General features: G+C 36.6%; 1 protein-coding gene across 1 annotated transcript in view; it reads right to left on the bottom strand.

Moving 5' to 3' along the window:
- The window catches only part of MYO16 (myosin XVI), a 270,411-nt gene that overhangs the window by 171,113 nt on the left and 80,497 nt on the right, over positions 1-18,801 (bottom strand). The window contains exons 8-10 of the mRNA XM_032442003.1: positions 12,863-12,938; positions 11,363-11,516; positions 4,577-4,727 (exon numbers count right to left, since the gene is read on the bottom strand). Coding sequence (XP_032297894.1) covers positions 4,577-4,727; positions 11,363-11,516; positions 12,863-12,938 — 381 coding nt within the window. The remainder of the gene's footprint in view (positions 1-4,576; positions 4,728-11,362; positions 11,517-12,862; positions 12,939-18,801) is intronic.

The following is an 18,801-nucleotide window of genomic DNA, read 5'->3' as shown; positions in this document are numbered from 1 at the left end:
CCAAACAAGCTTAAGACAAAGATTATTTAGAAACAGAGAGACAGCAATTCTTCACTCTTTTAATTCTACCAAATAATTTTAGCTAAGGGTTTGCAGAAGTGTTGAGCTTTCAGTACCATCATACTTTATAAAACAGATACCTAAACGTGAACTTTATTCTTGACTGGCTTCTATGCCCAATTGTAATTTTAAGAGTCAGTATTATACCAGCTGCATAGATGAACAACAAGGCCCAATTACACACCTTAATGATGCTTTCTATTTCCTGCTTTCCCCCATAAAATTATGGAAAAAATAACTCTCATTTCATTAATCCAGAAAGCAATAAATGTATAATATAAAAAAGAAAGTAGCTCAAGGATGTAATTTCACAGATTTAGCTGATGTAATGATTATTTTTACAAATACATTTAATATTTATTTAACATGTAAACTGAAATAGGCCAACTAAAAATTTAACAGCCCTCATTTCCCTGGCTCAATCTTTTTCAGATGAGATCTACACTGAAATGGTTACTCAAAATGATACCAATACTATACTTCATTTTTAGATCTATTTGGGAAAAGACAACTTTCTTCTTGCAGCATTTGTACTATCAAAGCTTAGAGAGAAGAATACGAGTTTTGAGCAAGCCACACATAAACAGCTGGAGTCCACAGGTTGCCTGCTATATCTTTGTCATTTGGCCTGCTTATTCTATAGATGTATTCCTCATCCCACTAAAGTGAATGTAGATTTCAGTGCTGGGGCTGATACTCTTTAATATCTTCATCAATGACACTGACAGTGGGGTCAAGTGCACTTTCAGCAAGTTTGCTGATGACACTGTGAGGTGCTGACTACACACCAGAGGGACAGGATACCATCCAGAGGAGCCTAGGCAAGTTTTGTCACTGGGCCCAAGAGAATCTCATGAGGTTCAACAAATCCAAGTGCAATGTCTTGCACCTGGGACAAGGCAACCCTCACCACCAATACAAGCTGAGAGATGAAAGGACTGAATGCAGCCCTGCCAAAAAAAAAAAAACCAAACTGGGGGGACAGGTAGATGAGAAGCTGAACATGAACCAGAAATGTGCCCTCACAACCCAGAAAGCCACCATAGCCTGCATCAAAAGAAATGTGGCCAGCAGGTCAAGAGAGGTGATCCTGCCCTTCTCCTCTGTGCTGCTGAGGTCTCACCTGGAGTACAGTGTCCAGATGCAGAGCCCTCGGTACAGGAAAGACATAGACATGTTGAAGAACATCCAGAGGCAAACCACAAAAATTATCCAAGTGGTCAAATACCAGTCCTTGAAGTACAGGCTAAGAGAGCTGGGGCTGTTCAGCCTGGAGAAAAAAAGGTTCTGAGGTGACCTTATAGTGGCCTTTCAATAGCTAAAGGAGAGCTACAGAAAAGAAGGGGGCAGATTCTTTAGCAGGGTCTGTGGAGACAGAACAAGGGGAAAAGGTTTCAATTTAAAGAGGGTAGATTTAAGTTAGATACAAGGAGAAAGTTTTTTACAGTGAGGGCGGTAGTGAGGCACTGCAATAGGCTGCCCAGAGGGGTTGGTGGATACACCATCACTGGTGACTTTCAAGATGAGCCTGGATAAGACTATGGGAAGTCTGATATAGCTGTGGATGTTCCTGTTCATTACAGGGGAGTTGAACTAGTTGGCCTTTAAGGGTCCCTTTCAACTCTAAAGATTCTATGATTCTTCTGTCACATAGCAGAAAATAGCAATTCTTCCTTTTTTAATTTTTTTTTCTCCTATTACCATGGCAGTTGGATGTAAGTCTGGCGAGCACATGGTCAGATAACGCACAGATATCATTCAGGTACACTGTCAACATTCTTTGCCAGTAGGCTGTTTGGATACAGACCCGTCTTCTAAGGGAGAAGAGTTTTGTCTTGTGGAAGATCGATGTGACACATCTCATGTTGCTCTAGGTGAGAGAACAGGCTCGTGCTTCTTTTATTTCACAATATAGGTATCAGCCAAAGATGCTGACTCTACAGGTTATTTAGAAATGTAAAGCACTCAGTTAAGCTCCTTTAAAAAAATAAAATAATAATAATTTAAAAAAAACAAACAAACAAACAAAAAAAACTGGGAGAAGTAGACTTGTTTAGCTTACAGAAGAGAACTAAAACTAAAAGAAGGAAGATTTAGGTTAGATGTTAAGCAGAAATTTTTTACATTGAGAGTGGTGAGGTGCTGGCACAGCTGCCCAGAGAAGCTGTAGTGCCCTATCCCTGGAGGTTCTCAAGGCCAGGTTGGATGGGGCCCTGGGCAGCTGAGATGGTGGGGCACAGCCCTGCCCATGGTAGGGAGTTGGAACTAGATGATCTTTAAGGTTCTTGCCATGAACCTATGATTCTATTAATAATACATAAACAAGAACTATAAGGCAGAGATAAAATATTTTAAGGGATCTAATTTAGAAAAAGATGAGATGTAATCTATCCTTCTTTGCTGAATGAGTACAACTAGAAAAAATATCCTTACAGCTAAGAGAAGAAATTGCTAGCTAGACTAAAATTCTGGAAATTATTCATACTGCTTTCTTTGTTTGGCAACACAGACTTTGAAATTACATATGATCAAAGAACAGCTTCTACCTTGGAAAAAGCAAAAGCTAACGCAATCCAAGAAAGACCTAAAATGCTGTATAAATGCAGTCATTTGATCACCATCTCATTTACTTCATGCAATAAAAATCTTGCATTGTGAGAAATAATATTTTGTTAAGGTTCTTTTTCATTATTTTTGCAATTAAAAATACCTGAGGCTACATATAAATCTGAGCTGTTAGTCTTCTCAAAGCCAAAAAAGTTATGGCCTTTCTCTATTAAAAATGCATATTTCAGATGTAATAAGACGAAATTTTTCTCTCTGATTCTCCAATAAAGGCCTAATTTGCATGCCATATTGCCCAAGAATGTATGATATTTCTGACACAAAGCATTGGAAATACCATGCTGATCTATTTCAATAATATATGAACATAAAATCCAAGCAGTGACTCCACATATTCTACTGAAAAATTAAACAGAACATGATTACTTTGAACACAGTTTGTAATGCAACTGGTAAGAATAAAAGATACTGAAACTCAATTAGTATACCTAAGAGGGAGGGGTATTGGGAAGGGATTGTTCAAAGCTTTCCTTTGACATCACCACTAAAGAAAAATTTTAGTTTCAAGTTCTGCTGTCATGTCTTTTAAACTGACCTACTGTGGAAAGTGGCACAGAAGTACTGATAGACAGGAGTAATGTCTTAAGACCTGCACTGGGACTCAGAAGTGATTCTAAACATCATGGTGCAGGGGTAAGCTATCAGCATGGAAACCTCTGGTTGCCCTTTCTAACCCTGAGGATCAGCTGCTTCTCTGATCAGTTTCTGCATAGGTTTCAACATAAAGGTAAAGTCTAGCCTAGAGACATTGAAAACTTGAATAATTTTAGCAAGGTCTGCAGAAAAACAGTGTCAAAGAAAAGCAACTAAGTATATTCTTGTCCAGCTTCTATTGAACATACAAGAGGAAATATCAGTTTCAGCAAGAGTCAGTTAAGCACCTCCCTCTCTTTCTGTGCAACTGTAATAAGGCTCTTACTAAAGCAGTTGGAAGCATTTCTACCATTTCTTCTCTGTTGGATTGACTGTGTTTTGTAACAGGAGTGCACAGTCAGCAAGGCCACAATTGGTATGAAATGAAAACAAGATGTAAGCCAAGTGTAAAACGCTCTGTGGTATCTTGCAGTGGAAGAGACTGAATAGGGTATTGCACGCTCCATGGGATTCCAAAGCCGAGCACTTTCAGAGACAGACTCATAGGACTGACATATGATTGATCTCATATGATTAACACTACATTCCTTTGAAACATATTCAAGAAGCACAGGAATACAAACGCTTCTGCCAAGGCAGGCACAGTTACTATAAACTGAACATGGTTTAAATGAAATCAGCATTCTGCTCCTTTGTTATGCTTCAAATGCACAGCAAGTGACTTTAACAGGAAACCCTTCCTTCCAGCTCCCAGTTCTAAGCAGTTTTTTTTTTTTGTTGTTTTTGTTTTTGTTTTTGTTTTTTTGCATACATACAACAAAATATAAAGTGTTCCCCAAAAATAATACTTAGGTCCTAAATATTTAAAGTTAGGACAAGCCAGTGGCTGAAAATCCAGCAATTCTTATTTCTGAATTAGTCACAATATTCCCCAGACATTGTCTTTTGGTTTTTCAGTCTCACAAGTTGTGCTTTTTCCCTTCGTTAACCCAAGGTGGAGACTGAAAAACACTTTGAGCTGCACTAAGACTTGTCCCTCCACTCCTGACAACCACCCATAGGGCCTGAGCAGCTCAGAGCCACTGAGCCACCATCCAGGAGCTGGCAGTGCTGGTGCCTTTGCAGAGAGAAAGCTCCTTGCAGGGCCAAACTGTGATCAAGGAGTCAAGGAAACACAGTGCAAATCATGTTGCTTTGCGGTGAGGGGATAAGAAATTACCACCTTCTCCAGCTCCATTAGATGTACAATTTCCATGCCTAAGCAACAGAAATATTTCAGGAATTTGTATGGAATTACCTGTTCAAGTTTGGCTGTGCTGTTCATCATGACGTTTTCAGATGCACTGTCTTGAGACTGCTGCTTACACAAACCTTTAGCTGCATCCTTGAACATGGTGTCTTTCTCCAGCAAACTGTCTTGCTTGGCAATCGGTAAAGCCAGGGGATTGCTACGAAGAGAATCAATAAAGCAATTAGACTCCTGTTGAAGATGTCAAATAAACAAAAGATTGACCAATGTAGGTGGCACAAACACAGAACTAAGGTACAATTTAAGGCTGAGACACTAGCATTAGTTCAAGTACAAAAATAGAAACTGCTAATAAACTGTTCACGAGGGTGGGTCTGTTCCTAAAGACACCACGCAAAACACTTTGATTTAAAATTCACCTTTATGCAGATCCATTTTGAAGCAGAACTATGCAAACCAAACAGAATATGCATGAGCCTCTACTTGACAGCACTAGGCTGGCAAATCAATAGGCAATTTGAAAGCTGAATCGAAAATGCACAATTAATGTATGTAACACTGTTTTGAAAATTAATGTGTTAAAAAATAATTCAATACAGATATTGCCACTGCAGTTAAAAAGCAAAACCAATAAAACACAATTTGTAGCTTTTCATAATTAGACAATGCCCAAGATACATTTTATGAATAAAAGCTGTGTTGTATTTGTGATATACTCAAGAACAAACAAACAAAAAACAAAAAAACAAATGGACTCCTGAAATCACTGCCAGTACATCCAATACACTTTATTCACATGCAAATGTAAGCATATTTTTACATGCATGGAGATATTTTCCCTACTGATACATCAGACCATACCATAGTTTTGAAAAACAATGTCAAAACCTTGGAAGATTTTGGCAGTGTTTTACTTCCAGAGGAGTTAGCAAGGAATCAGTCCCAGAAGTTAAGAGCACAAACACTGTACAAAACAATAGCTCAGCCTCTTATAGTGCAAAGGAGACAATTTCAAGGAGTATACAGCAGGCCCTTGCCAAAATGTGTATGCAGTTTATTTTAAAAGTAGATGTGGAGCCGATGTGGGAATAGCGCATTCCACTATAGGATATTCTGATTCAGACAATTTAATGCAAAATGCCCAGAAGAACACCAGTGAAAATAAACGTTTCTATTTACTGCTTTGATTCATGTAAGATAATTTGGCTGTAAATCTGGTCACCAGTTGGGACAGACAAAAGATCCAAGAGCCAAATGTTTTACCTTCTCCCTTGCTTTTGAGCCATTATCTAACTCTTTTTATGTAGAAGAGCTGCTCTGAAAGTAATGTCTTCTATTTATTTCACTGGCCCATAATGCCAGAGGCAGATGTTGCTGGGATGGCAGTAGAGGTTGAAGCTTCCTACCAATATTCCATTATATTTTGTTGCCATGTGACAGATGGCAGCAGAAGGACAGTCTGACAGAATGGTGTCTGACATGAAAGTGTGTACAAAGGAAAGGAAGATCATTCAGTTTCTTCCATGTGAAATAAACAGCACCCTTTGACATTCATCAACTCTTGCTGAATATTACTGGAGACCAAACAGTGGATGTGAACAAAGTGATGCTGTGGGTGGTGCATCTCAGCAGTGATGATAATGATGTGAAAGACAGCCACGTTCTGGACAGCAAGGCACAGCTGTTGCATAATGAAGAGCATCTTGATCAGATCATCCATACAGATTGGCAGATTGCAACCAGGGAATTCTGTACACAGCTGAATATCCACTTCAATGTGTTGGAAACGATGGTGGCTATGTTGGAATATTGCAAAGTTTGCTCCAGTTGGCTCCCATGAATGCTCACACAGGAACAAAAAGAACACTGTATGCAAGTTTGTCAGGACCTGTTGAACCAGTAGCAGACTAAAGGTGTTAGTTTCACCGACTGCATCACTAGCAGTGATGAGATATGGTGTCACCACTATGAGACAGCATCAAAATGGCAGTCCACGGAGTCATGATATGTGAGTTCCCCGTCAAAGAAGAAATTCAAGATGCAGCCCAAAGTGAGTTAAGCGATATATGTTGTCTTTTGGGATACGAAACGGGTGACCCTTCTTGATTTTCTGGAACCTGAACAAATTATCAATTCTGATCACTAGATCGTAAAGCTGACTATGGTGAAGGCTTGAACTCCTACATTCAGGACAGAGAAGTAGGCAACTTTTCTCTTGCAACATGATAACACCAGGCACCATAGCAGCAGAAGACTGTGGAGCACATTGCCAGACTTGGCTGGACTGTCCTACCACACCTACCACATAGTTTGGATGTGGTACCTTCTGTCTTCTATCAATTCAGGCCTGAACTGATGAAAGATGGACTATGTAGATCAATTAGATAAATTGCATAGATTTTTGTGTACGCACAATTTTATCTTTTTCTGTTTAATTTTTCCACTTCTATGCTAACTTTATAATATACGTTAGAATTATTGCTTTTAAAGATTATCCATAAACTTGTCACTTTACCCATAAACTCTTCAGGTGGTACTAAAGGGACATACATTGTAAAGGACAGTAAAATGGGCAAGAAAATAAATACCTACTGTTTCCACAGATGCATTTTTTAACTTAAGAGGGGAATACACCATGACTTAAACAGAAGTGCTCCATGTCTTGATGAAAAGAATATCTTTTAAGATACGTGCATCCATGCAAAGCACTTCAAATGATGGAAATGCAGGCATGTTACTCAAATCACAACAAAAAAGTGAAGGATTAGAAGACAGAAAAAGTAGATCAAAAATAATTTCAACTATTCATTGTGGCTCAGGTTCAAGAAGATATTGTGAAGAATAAAACAAACAGAAAGAAAACGTTTCCAGAAAACAGTGACTATTTAGAAAAACATTTCTATGAACTTTTATGTCTATTTATATCGGTCACAAGATGAGGTGAAGAAATGCTACTGAAAATTCAACTACAGGACAGTGCTATCAATGCTATCTTAATGTAGGAAAGTGGACTGCCATAAACTCTTTTGTGATAAGTGACAGATAATTAACCACAAAGGGAGAGTTAAGCCAAAATAATCTTATGTAATAGACTGGGAGAGTTATCTAGGATAACTGAGTTTGAAAAAAGGCAGGACTGTTGGTACTAGCATACATGACTTGGAAAAGATCTTGCATGTTAATTTATTTGTTTGTTTAGGTAATCTAAGATGATTTTCTACAAATTTCCATTCTCTGGCATTTTACTGTTTCTTACAAAAAGGTTTGGGCTACCTTGCACATCCACGAGTTTAACTGAATGTTTTACATTTCTGAACATTAACCTATGGAATTAACACCTTTGGCTACCAATCAAATCAATTACTTTATTCTATCATCACTATTTGAATCAATACTGCAGTTTCAATGTAGGTGGAAAAATCATGCAAAAAGAATTCTCGAATTCTATCAAAACAGAGTCTGCAATGGCATTTTCATGAGCTCTTGGAACTTACAGGTTTAATTCAATAGAATTTATCAGTTCTGTTACTGTAATCCCTCCTCTGACAAATGTAAATTGCATAATATCTGAAAAGTCAGTCTAAAAACTTTTTAAAGTTATGTAACATAAACTTCTGAAAGGATTTAACATTTTAAAAAGTGTGGCAATAACTGAGTTAAATTCCCCAAGCTGAGTCTGCTAATTGAAGTTAGTGAGCAAACTCCCTATCCTTTTCTCAGCCCACAAGCTTCTTTCTTCCTAATCCTCCTCTTCTCTCCCCTGTCCCACTAAGACGCAGAAGAGGAGGGAAGGTGACTGGGGGAGGCCAGCAAGGGTATTTCATTCATATCATTCCCAGTCCAGCTCTCCACAATCAAATTACTCAGTAGCTCCTCTGTAACCCAGCAGAAAAACAAAGAAAAAGGCACTCTAATACTGACAAATCAGTGTTTCACAACAGATTCAGGTGGATAAACTCAATACTTCACTAAAGGAAACTAGGTACACTATCAAGCATACCACTAACTTAATAACTGCTATTTATTTATTTATTTATTTATTTATTTATTTAACTGAGTAAGGATACAAACCTTCCATCAGTCTTTTCATACTTCCAGAAATCAATACATTAATTTCATATAGAACCAGCAAAATCAGATTTTTTGACAGGGTACATGCTATTTGTAATTGCTTGTTTATCATTTTGCAGTCTTCTTTACAATGCGTTTGTCTACTGAGAGACGACCACAAAGAAATATGACTACAACACAGGCTTAAATTAACTCATCTGTCTAAACATACTTTCTTATGTCAGAAGAGTAGATGGAGTATGGAAATGATACAGGCTTAAGCAATTGTAACTGTTGGTTATTACTGTGCATTTTTCTTTGCAGCTCTTGTTTGATACACAGAATAGCACAGATTCACCTTCAACCTAGCATGTTACAGGTCTGTCTATAGGCTTTAATAGAGCACAAAGGACAGAACTCATTTTCAGCAACAGTCATTGAAAAGGTAAGAATTTGGTTAACAGTTATCTAGGCTGCCTCCCTAATGAAACAAGACTAAAAGGCACTCATGACAATAATTCACTCTATCTTGAGAAAACAGCTATTATCATGCGGAAGTATAACGCTCTGTAAGGCTTTCTTTTTCACTGCTGAGCAAGCACACTACACAGCTGAGATAAATACTGTTTCTAAGCAAAAAAGAACTCTGTGGAGAATATGGAAAGGATAACTCTTATTTTCTAGATTTTTAGTAGTGATGTCATGTATGTGCCCAGTGCACCATTTATTTGGCCTTTCAAGAGCTCTCCTGTATGCAGATTGCTGTCTGGCCAGACAGTCCTCTGGTACCCACCACATTCACAGCAGGACTGAGAGCTGCTCAGCCCAAAGCTCTGACTCAAGAATTCTCTAAACCTAGGAGTAGTGATAATCTGGAGAACATGACAAAGCAACATCACTTCAAGCCTACCATAACCTTTTATATTTTCCCCCTTGCTATTTCCAATGGACTACTCTCAAAGGCAGCTTACAGGACTACAAAGATTTTTGGTTTGACCTAGTACTGCATTCTCATGTAGGCTGTGTAAGCACTGCCAAATTCACTGCAGTCACACACTGGGACAAAGCTGCCAGGAAAAGCATCAGAGGTTCATCTGCCCGCTTTCATAAATAAATCCATCTCCATTATTTTTCCACTCAATGTCCTTTGCTTTTCCAAAACTTCCATTTTATATAACTGTCAGTTTTATATATGACAAAACTGTCATATGAAGAGTGACCATTTAGAAAGTCCTCAAAAAATAGTTCTTGTATTTTGGGAATGAAAGTGTAGAGAAGGAGGATTCTCAGACTGCTTCTATCATGTTCAAACCATGCATTTCACATGGTTAACATTAAAGAACAGTGTCCAGTACAAAACCTAGCAAAAACTTCCAGAATAAAAAACACTGGAAAAGAAAAATGGATGACACATTATACAGACATAATAATAAAAATTATAAAAAAAAAAGAAAAAAAGAAAAAAAAAAAGTTATGAAAAGCTCTAAAAGCTGTAAAATATTTGTTTGCTAGGCAACATTGCAATGTTACAGTAGCAACATATGTACTTTCTATTTGTAATTGAATGGTTGGACTGGATGATCTTTTATGTCTTTTCCAACCTTGGTGATTCTATGACTCTATTTCTGATATTAGTACTTCTATTAATACTTAGAAATACAGTTTTTGCATTATGTTTGAGAATCTCAATTCTTTGTTTTTTAACTCAAAATTAATACTTTGTTTTTTTAACAATTACTTACTCCTATCAGCTTTGTATTCCAAACATGTTCTGCAGACTACAAATTATGATTGATAAGAATGAAAGCAAATATATCCTCTCTGTCTAATGTCTCTGTCAAATTATATAAATGTGAGAGATTTATTTATTTTTTCCCAATATCTGGTGGTTGGTCCAAAAAACAAAAATTACACAATATTTCATAGCCTCAAGGTACTAAGATGCTTCAGTCATGCAGCAACTATATGGCTACTGTGTTATGCGTAAAGAAAATGTCTGTACCTTTTAAAACTCTGATGGATTACAGTATGTGGAAAGTAGAATTTGAGAAATTGACAACTTGCTCCCCCATAAAACTACCATGCACATTTCATACCTATTTTACAACTCTTTTTTACTTATGTATGACAATCTTTTCTCAGGATTTACAAGAAAAGATGAGAAGTTCAAAATTTACCATGTAAGATACAAATTGACTCTTTGATTCAATGTACTGTGAAATTCAACTAAATCACACTTTAATTTTAAGCAGTACAAATCTAGCTACAAGTCTATAGTCATCTGGGGCCGTATCATTGTATCTGTGATTTGTTTACTTTCAGGTCTTTTCCCTGCTTCATTTGCAGTTATTGGTAGTTTTAATACACTACTCTCATCTATCTTAATAAAAGGTTTGTGGGACTTATAGAATTAAACTAATAATTCTACTATAGATAATGACAGATTATTTCACTGGCAATCATAACTGTGCATTTTACTACTCATAGAATTAAGGTTAGCAAGAGGAAAGGGAAAGGGGAAAAGGAGAAAAAATGAAAAAGGGTGAAAAGGAAAAAGGGAAAAAAGGGAGAAAATAAAAGATTTGGTTAATTTCCAAAATGAAACACTTGTTCCATCAAATCACACAGTTATAGAATGGCTGAGGTTGGCAGGGACCTCTTTAGAGGTGATCTTGTCCAACCTCCCTGTTCAATCAGGGCCACACATAGCAAGATGACCAAGGCTGTGTCGAGTCAGGTTTATCTCCACAGACAGGATGTGTCACTCTTATCAGAAACACTTACAGTTTATTGGAAAGTGTGGGCAGATCATGGATGATCTCTTCATAAGGCTCTTCTTGAGATAAAGTAGAAATAGATAACGGGTCTTTCATTTTTTCCTCCCAAACAATTTCAGCCTTCAGAAGCATTTCCTCAATAAACTCAGAAGCCGCAATATCTAAGACGTTGGAACATCAAGATGTCAGACAAAAAGAAAAAACAGCACAGAAAAGCTCCTTTCAATTCAACTCTCCAGATCAAATTAAGATTAAGCAGCTGGCTAGATAAGCATTTTGTTAAAATGAAAAGGATTGCTCAGATAGCGATCATAAAATAATACTTGAAATACATAAGTGAATGAATTCGGTATGAAATTAAGCTGTTATGTGCAAAACTTCAAAACCCATTTGTGTAGTGAACTGAAGTATTTATTTAACAATTCAAAGAACATCAGGGGAAACAAAAAACTCTTTTACCTCTGTTCTGCAATGAAAATATACTCAAATTCTTTTCAAATTTATTACATTTCTACAAACAAGATTTATGTACAGAAATGCTGAAATGAGACATGATTGCAGACCAGAAACACAGTTAACTCAGTTGTATCTAATGCATACTAAATGTGTTCAGACAGCTGTATTATTAGGTGATCTCATTTTAGTCCTTAGCATTTAATAAAAATGTCATGTATCTAAATACAGACAATTTTCATGAGACTAAGCTTTTTTAAGTCCCCTAGCAGTACACCTGTAGATGGCATATCATTTGAAGCATAAATTAACCTATTTTATTATGCAAAGTAAGTTTCTTCTAGTAATCTGACTGAAAGGTAATACAACTTTCTACATTACTAGGTTCCATTCTCAATTTTATCCCAGACCTAGATTTCTTCTCTTCAGTACTACCACCTAGTATTACTGACATTAGTTCCACATTGCTGATTTTGTTAGTTCTGAAGTACGCTCTAACCTACATTAGTCTACAATTTTATTTCCCTGATTCAGTACTTCAGATCTGGTTGCTATTTGGTCAAAGAAAGTGACTTTCTTATCTTGGGGGAAGCAATAGGTATTACTTTTGAAAGCTGGACAGTGAATTTGTGTTTGGTCAGCAGCAACGGGGATTCAAGTTCATGAGGCTATTTACTATTATCAACTGAGAAACAGAAGGGAATTCAGAAAGAAGTTACACTAAGTGTAAGTCTATCACAAGCAAAGCACTGGAGAACTTACAAGGAAGAAATAGAAATAATGATCAAAGAATGCGATATGTGGAAAAAAAAATGTCATCGTGGGATATGAAATCTAAACACAATAAAAACAAGAATTCTCAGCAATATATAGAAAATATATATATGCATGTATGTACATAAGTATACACACTATATAAAGTGCATGCATGCCTAGACATGTACGTGTATGTGTGCATGTTTTTGTGTGCATGTCTGTGTACAACAAGCCAGCAAGAAGGAAAGAAGTATCACGGTAATTAATATACAGATAACTTGCATAGATTTTCACCTACCTGAAGGTTTCTCACTATTGCAGTTAAGAAGATTGGGATTTGCCCAGTGCATCAAAAGCAGCTTCACAAGGCTGGTCTAAAATGGGTAAAAATAGAAAATGAAATGGCAGAAGTAGGACAGAAGCAGTACATTTGTCCTTCAGTGAATTTGGTCCCAGCAGAAATCACTGAATAAACCAAAGGCAACAGCTTCAATTTTCCTCTTTCTGCAGCTAATTTATAGATCTGTATAAATCACAAGAGGCAGAGTAAAATGTAGCTCTCATTCCGTTTCATTGTATCCTCAGCATAAGTCTGACCCCAAAGTCTCCCTCCATCCTTAAATGTGTAAAGAAATTCTTATAAGCAAGGAAAAGAAACTAACCCTCAATCATCACCTGTTAAGATTGAAACTGTAATTATTTCTTTATGTCCAGTTCACCAACTGCATGCCATCACTGCCAAAGGGATATGAGTCACATCTACTCTTGAAGTAAACCTCTTCTTTGTTAGCAGTGAAAACTGACATATTTATCTTACATTCACCAAGCCCATTCAACCTATTAGAAATGGTAGCAATTATAGTACTATATGGTAGGGTAGAGTATTGTAGAACAAAAAGGTCTAAAACATATTTTCAAATCCTGCAAGAATGCTGCAGGCAATTGTTTTCAGCAAGCTTTCCTATCACTACACTAAAGTCTCAATGAACATTTATCCATAAAAGATGATCGAAATGTCTACATTGATGAATTGATTGGACAGAAAGGGATAAGAAACTAGAGAAACTATACAAAAAGAGGAAAAAATACATTTTGAATGCAAAGATAGAGCTCAAATATGTTGGGAAACTATTTGCACTTTCAGATGGATGCTAAGCAAATGAAATTTATAATGCAAATACAATCATCAGGGCTGGCCAGGGTGCATTAAGGAGGAAAGTAAGCTGTGCAAGAAAGAAAGGATTCTCTACAGCGGAATAAATGAGTTTAAAATAAAACAGAACAAAAAAACCTGAGACCTGGATTCAAAGGGAAAAGCTAACAATTTGGCATAAAAAACAAGCAGCAAACAAACAAACAAACAAATAAGGGATTAAAAGGATGGAAATAATTGCAATATAAACAGTAAAATTCAATGTGGATTCAATACATAGCAGACAATCTACTTGGGAAGAGCATAAGGAAGAATCAGCTAAACAGAGAGATAAATACCCTCTAAACTCTCATCACAGAAAATCAAGGAAAATGCTTTTGTAAATTTCTCTTAAATAAAAACAAGTCTAGCTCTTCTCAGTTTATTAATGCTGGTTTCCCATTCTGTCAGTAACAGTAGAAAATTCAGCAAAATGAGGAGGCAGGGTGGAAGCCAGAACAGCTTTATTTCCAAAGCCAATTAGCCCTGCTTTCAACCAAGAACCCTCAACACATATATTTCTGTGTTTTTTCATATGAAAAAAAATGGAACATGCTTAGTCACTGAGCTAAGTAAATTGGTGACAGTTACATAATCTCATTAACAGGCATTGTGAAAAAGTGGTAGTAATATCAAAATAATATTTTTTTCATGCACTTTCATCAAACTAACAATAAATAGCTTTTAGAGTTACTAAATGCTTGGCTTTATACTACAAGAAGACCTTTCCATGGTACAAGTCAATGCTTCCTGCTGTTAAGGAAATAACTCCAGCTGGAAATCCCTGATTCAGGTTGCTGCTAATTTCAGATACCTGCTTTTGAATAAGCAGAACTATATGTGTCAGATTTAACCTCATCCCTTTTATTTTTAGAAGAAGTATTTTAAAATCCAATTGTCACATCTTCAGAATAGTGCTAACAACAGAAATATTTACATAACAACCACAGCAAGTTACCACTGTCTGAAAGTACTTCCATTGAATTGAAGAGATAAAAATGAATTAGATATGACTAAGATAAGAAAAACTGCATACAATAAGAAAATTATACATCCTTTATTTCTTATTTCTTAGCATTGTCTTTGCTGATTTATACATGAGGGCTAAACCAAAAGTAGTGCCTCCTATTTTATTACATTGGTCCATAACCAGAGTTAGATACTGGTGACATGGCAGTAGAGGCTGAACCTTCTCACCAATATTCCATTACATTTTGTTGCTATGCAATGGATGGCAGTAGAGATGCAATCCAACAAAATGGCATCTGACATGGAAGCGTATATGAAGCAAACTGTGTCACTGAATGCACAGATTAAAAATATTAATAAGGAATCTTTCACTGTGTGAAGAGAAGTGCAAATAATGGAAACTAGTTAAAAAGTCTTCTTTTAAGAATGTCACTTGATTCTACTTTTATGCCTCTAATTATTCAACATCTTTTTTACAGGATCCCGAGAGACTTCTTCCACCCTACAACCCTCTTTTTAGGACTTAGCTCTAAGCATTCCTCTTTACAAAACTGCATGATGGGGCAGAGTAAACAGTCAGCAAGGTTGCGGATGATACAAAATGCTACAAGCTTGGGTCTCGTAAGATCCCATGTTTTACAGAGTGAAGACTTTGTATTAGGCAAAGCTTAAGAGAAAAATCTGGATGTTTAAAAGCTAAGCAACAAAAGAATATAAATCAATAAAGTAATTTCAGTGTTTTTTATTACTATTATTATCACTATTAGTACTAAGCTCCTATAGCAGAACTGTTTTAACTTGAGGCTGGTTACATATTCTATAGACAGAATAAACACAATCAGATAAGTAATCACGTAAAAAACAACTAAGAAAAACACTGGAGAATTGAACTTAATTAATACAAAAAGGTGATAATAGGCACTTCAAAAAGCATCAAGGATATTAAGAAAAGTGCAAATTAGGGAACTACATTCGCTTAAGCTACTGGGGAGTGAAACAAACAAAAGCAGTGCCCATGACTAAGACTCTCAACACTTGTAACATAATCATTAAATTATTTAAGATATTGTGATTTCACTTTTGAAGACCCCATTGCTGCTCATTACAAAACAGCACATCTTAAAAAAAAAACGAATCTTATACAAATTCAAAGTCTCATAAATAAGTATCTAGATAAAAGTAGTATTTTTGCATTTCCTTTCCAATAGCAAATTTTATCAATTTTACTTTTACAGACATACAAAATCATGTCTGTTACTCATTATGGATCCCTTTTCTTAACACACTATAGACCAGGACAGTATTTTCCCTATTTGAGAACAGAGAAAAGAGGAATATAGCCACCTGTGGTCAGCAAAATGGAACAAATGAGAAAAAGTAGGTTGCAGGAATGAGACTAGCAGCAGGGAGGGAAAAAAAATAGAACAGAGCATGGATAAAGTGATGGTCTTTGGAACTAGTAGCATCAAATAAATGAAGTGAAAGGCACAAAGAGGGATGTGGCAATGAGCCAGGATGTAGGCAGAAATGGATTAAGTAGAAAAACAAAATGAAAGAGGAAAGTGACATTGTTAGGGAAAACCACTGAGGTTGAACAAGAGAGATTGGGATTGTGAGCAAGCAGAAAACAAGTGGGAAAATGGGATAAGTACAACAGAGGCCCAATAATTTTGGCACAAGTCAAAGTAGAGAAAAGAGAAATCTTGGATTAGAACCAGGAAGAGGAGGGACAGAAACTGGCTGTTCAAGGAAAATAGAATTAGGATAAGAAGAGTAGAAATAGGGCATGAAGCCAGGGATGGGACAATAAGTCAATGGAATAAAGACAAGAATTGAACAGATCAAGCAAATAAGGCTACACGTGGGAGTGACAAACTGTAAAGACCGTGCCTGTTCTTCAACAGGGATTGGAATGGAACCCAGATACTCTCAGTGTCACTAACTGCCTTTCTGTAGTCAGCATGCTTAACCTACATTGCTTAAATGAACCTTTTAAGCCTCTGAAATAGCTTGAGTAAAGAAGGACAACTTAGTACTGTTTCCAGCTAACAAAGTGATGAAGATCACTTCTGTTTTTCTTCAGCATTCTTTACTTCAAGATTATAACCCATTTGTTTGTCTTTGAGTCCTCCAAGGAATTAGACAATATATATATACACACTGGAAAAACATGTGATCTTGTGATTTAAGAAGCATTAAGTTATGTTCATACAAGTCCTGTATTAATACTACAAATGATCATAAATCTGGCGCTTCTCAAAGTCTGCACCTGAACAGTCTTATTAGCCTTCTTTATTGCATATGCCTATATTTATACACACATACCTACACATATGAGCAATAGTTCCTACCAGTGGTATTTCAGGAAAATTAATTTTAATTTCAATTACTGTGATCCTGCAATTATTGAATAAAAATATAATGCAGCCTGTGCACATTTCAACTTTAATTATGTCCTGCAACCAGCTCCATTTCATAAATGAAGCTGCTCCAAGTCTGCATATGAAGCTCAAACTTTTATATCTATTTTCTTACCATTTGGTATTGTGTGAATCTAGCATCTTTTGCCTTAGTGTTGTGCATTTGTAATAGGCATTTGAAAGATCTATTGAAACCTTCTAAGTATATTGATAGTGAAAGAAAGATATCACAAGCAGAAATCCCAAAGTAGTCTCCCCACCTGGGGAAAATGCATGTAATTGGATCTGAAGGGAAATGTTGCTACTCTACCTAAGTATCATCATGAATGCCAAAGATGAACAAAAAAACAAAAGAAAAGAGGGTGAGGTACATCTGGAAAAAATATTCTTGAAAGGGTTTTCTGACCATAAATGAAAGATTCCAACTGATTAATCGAGAAAATACATATTCCCTGAGTGATTATACTGTATTCTTTTTGAAATACTTAACAGGCACTTCCTTCCTTTGGTTCCACTCATTGAAAACATGTGGAATGTATTTGCAGAAGTCCAGAAACTGCATTAAAAGGAACTACTATGTCAGTAGACAAACCTGAATGTGATTTAGCATCATTTCAAAGAATGAGTTCAGGTATCCCAACTAATCATCTTTATTCTTTTGTATTTCAAGATTAACATGCACATATGAAAAATCTTCATAGCTGAGTTGAATCACTAATATGCCCTTGTAACAATAAGAAATTTAGACCACTAGTAACATTATGGGTATTCTCAGACTTCAGCTGCAAAATACCATGTTTAGGTGAACCAGCAAAATGAAATGATATTATTTGATCCAAGCAAAGAAGCCAATCAAACGTGCAATAAGAAGGGATAATATACTGACAGAATGACAATTTCATGCACAAATCTTGAAAACAACACAGGATATATTAAATAAGCTAAGAAATGTATTATGTATTTATGCTTAGTGGGAAATCCTTGCTAGTGTGACAGTTCCTTTTGGAGAGACAGACAGCAGCTCTACAATTATCTTTTTTTGTTTGACATCATGAAACTGTTAAAGTCTCAAAGCCACAGGATAAATCTGCCTTGCTAAATAAGAGAGTGCAATGGAGTAAGCTTAAGTATGCCTTATAATCCACACTGCTTAACTGTTAGCTCTGTCCCCACCCCTGCTTTGGACCACTCCAAGCAGCTCTCTAAAAACAAGACTAATCTCCTACAGAGGAAGCCAGCTCTAAACAACATGAACATGAGCCAGACTGCTGCCTGGCTTAATCCCTAGCCTTCTTTGATTTAGCATTTTAACAGTTTAGATATAGGCAGACAGACTTCCCCAAGCATGAAATTTTGGGAGAGGTAGTGTTTAAGCTACTGGGGAGTCAGCTCTGACCTGCACGTCTCTGATAGCTGTTTTGAAAGGTGACATTTCTGTGATAAACAACAAAGAAACAGCTTGTGCCTGGGAATTGTGCCAAAATACCCAAGGCGAGCATCAGAGCCTACTCCCAGCACAGGGAGGAGAGCATGCGCGCTCCTGATCATAGTAGCCTGGGAGGTATCCAGTGGTGACAGCACTCCCTCCCAGTGCATATTCCTAGCTGATCAAAGAGAGATCACCTTGCTAAATCCAAATGAGGGGGTCAGCCTGAG

The sequence above is a fragment of the Coturnix japonica genome, chromosome 1 (genome assembly GCF_001577835.2).
Source record: "Coturnix japonica isolate 7356 chromosome 1, Coturnix japonica 2.1, whole genome shotgun sequence".
Taxonomy (NCBI): domain Eukaryota; kingdom Metazoa; phylum Chordata; class Aves; order Galliformes; family Phasianidae; genus Coturnix; species Coturnix japonica.
This window is presented reverse-complemented; position numbering and strand designations above follow the sequence as displayed.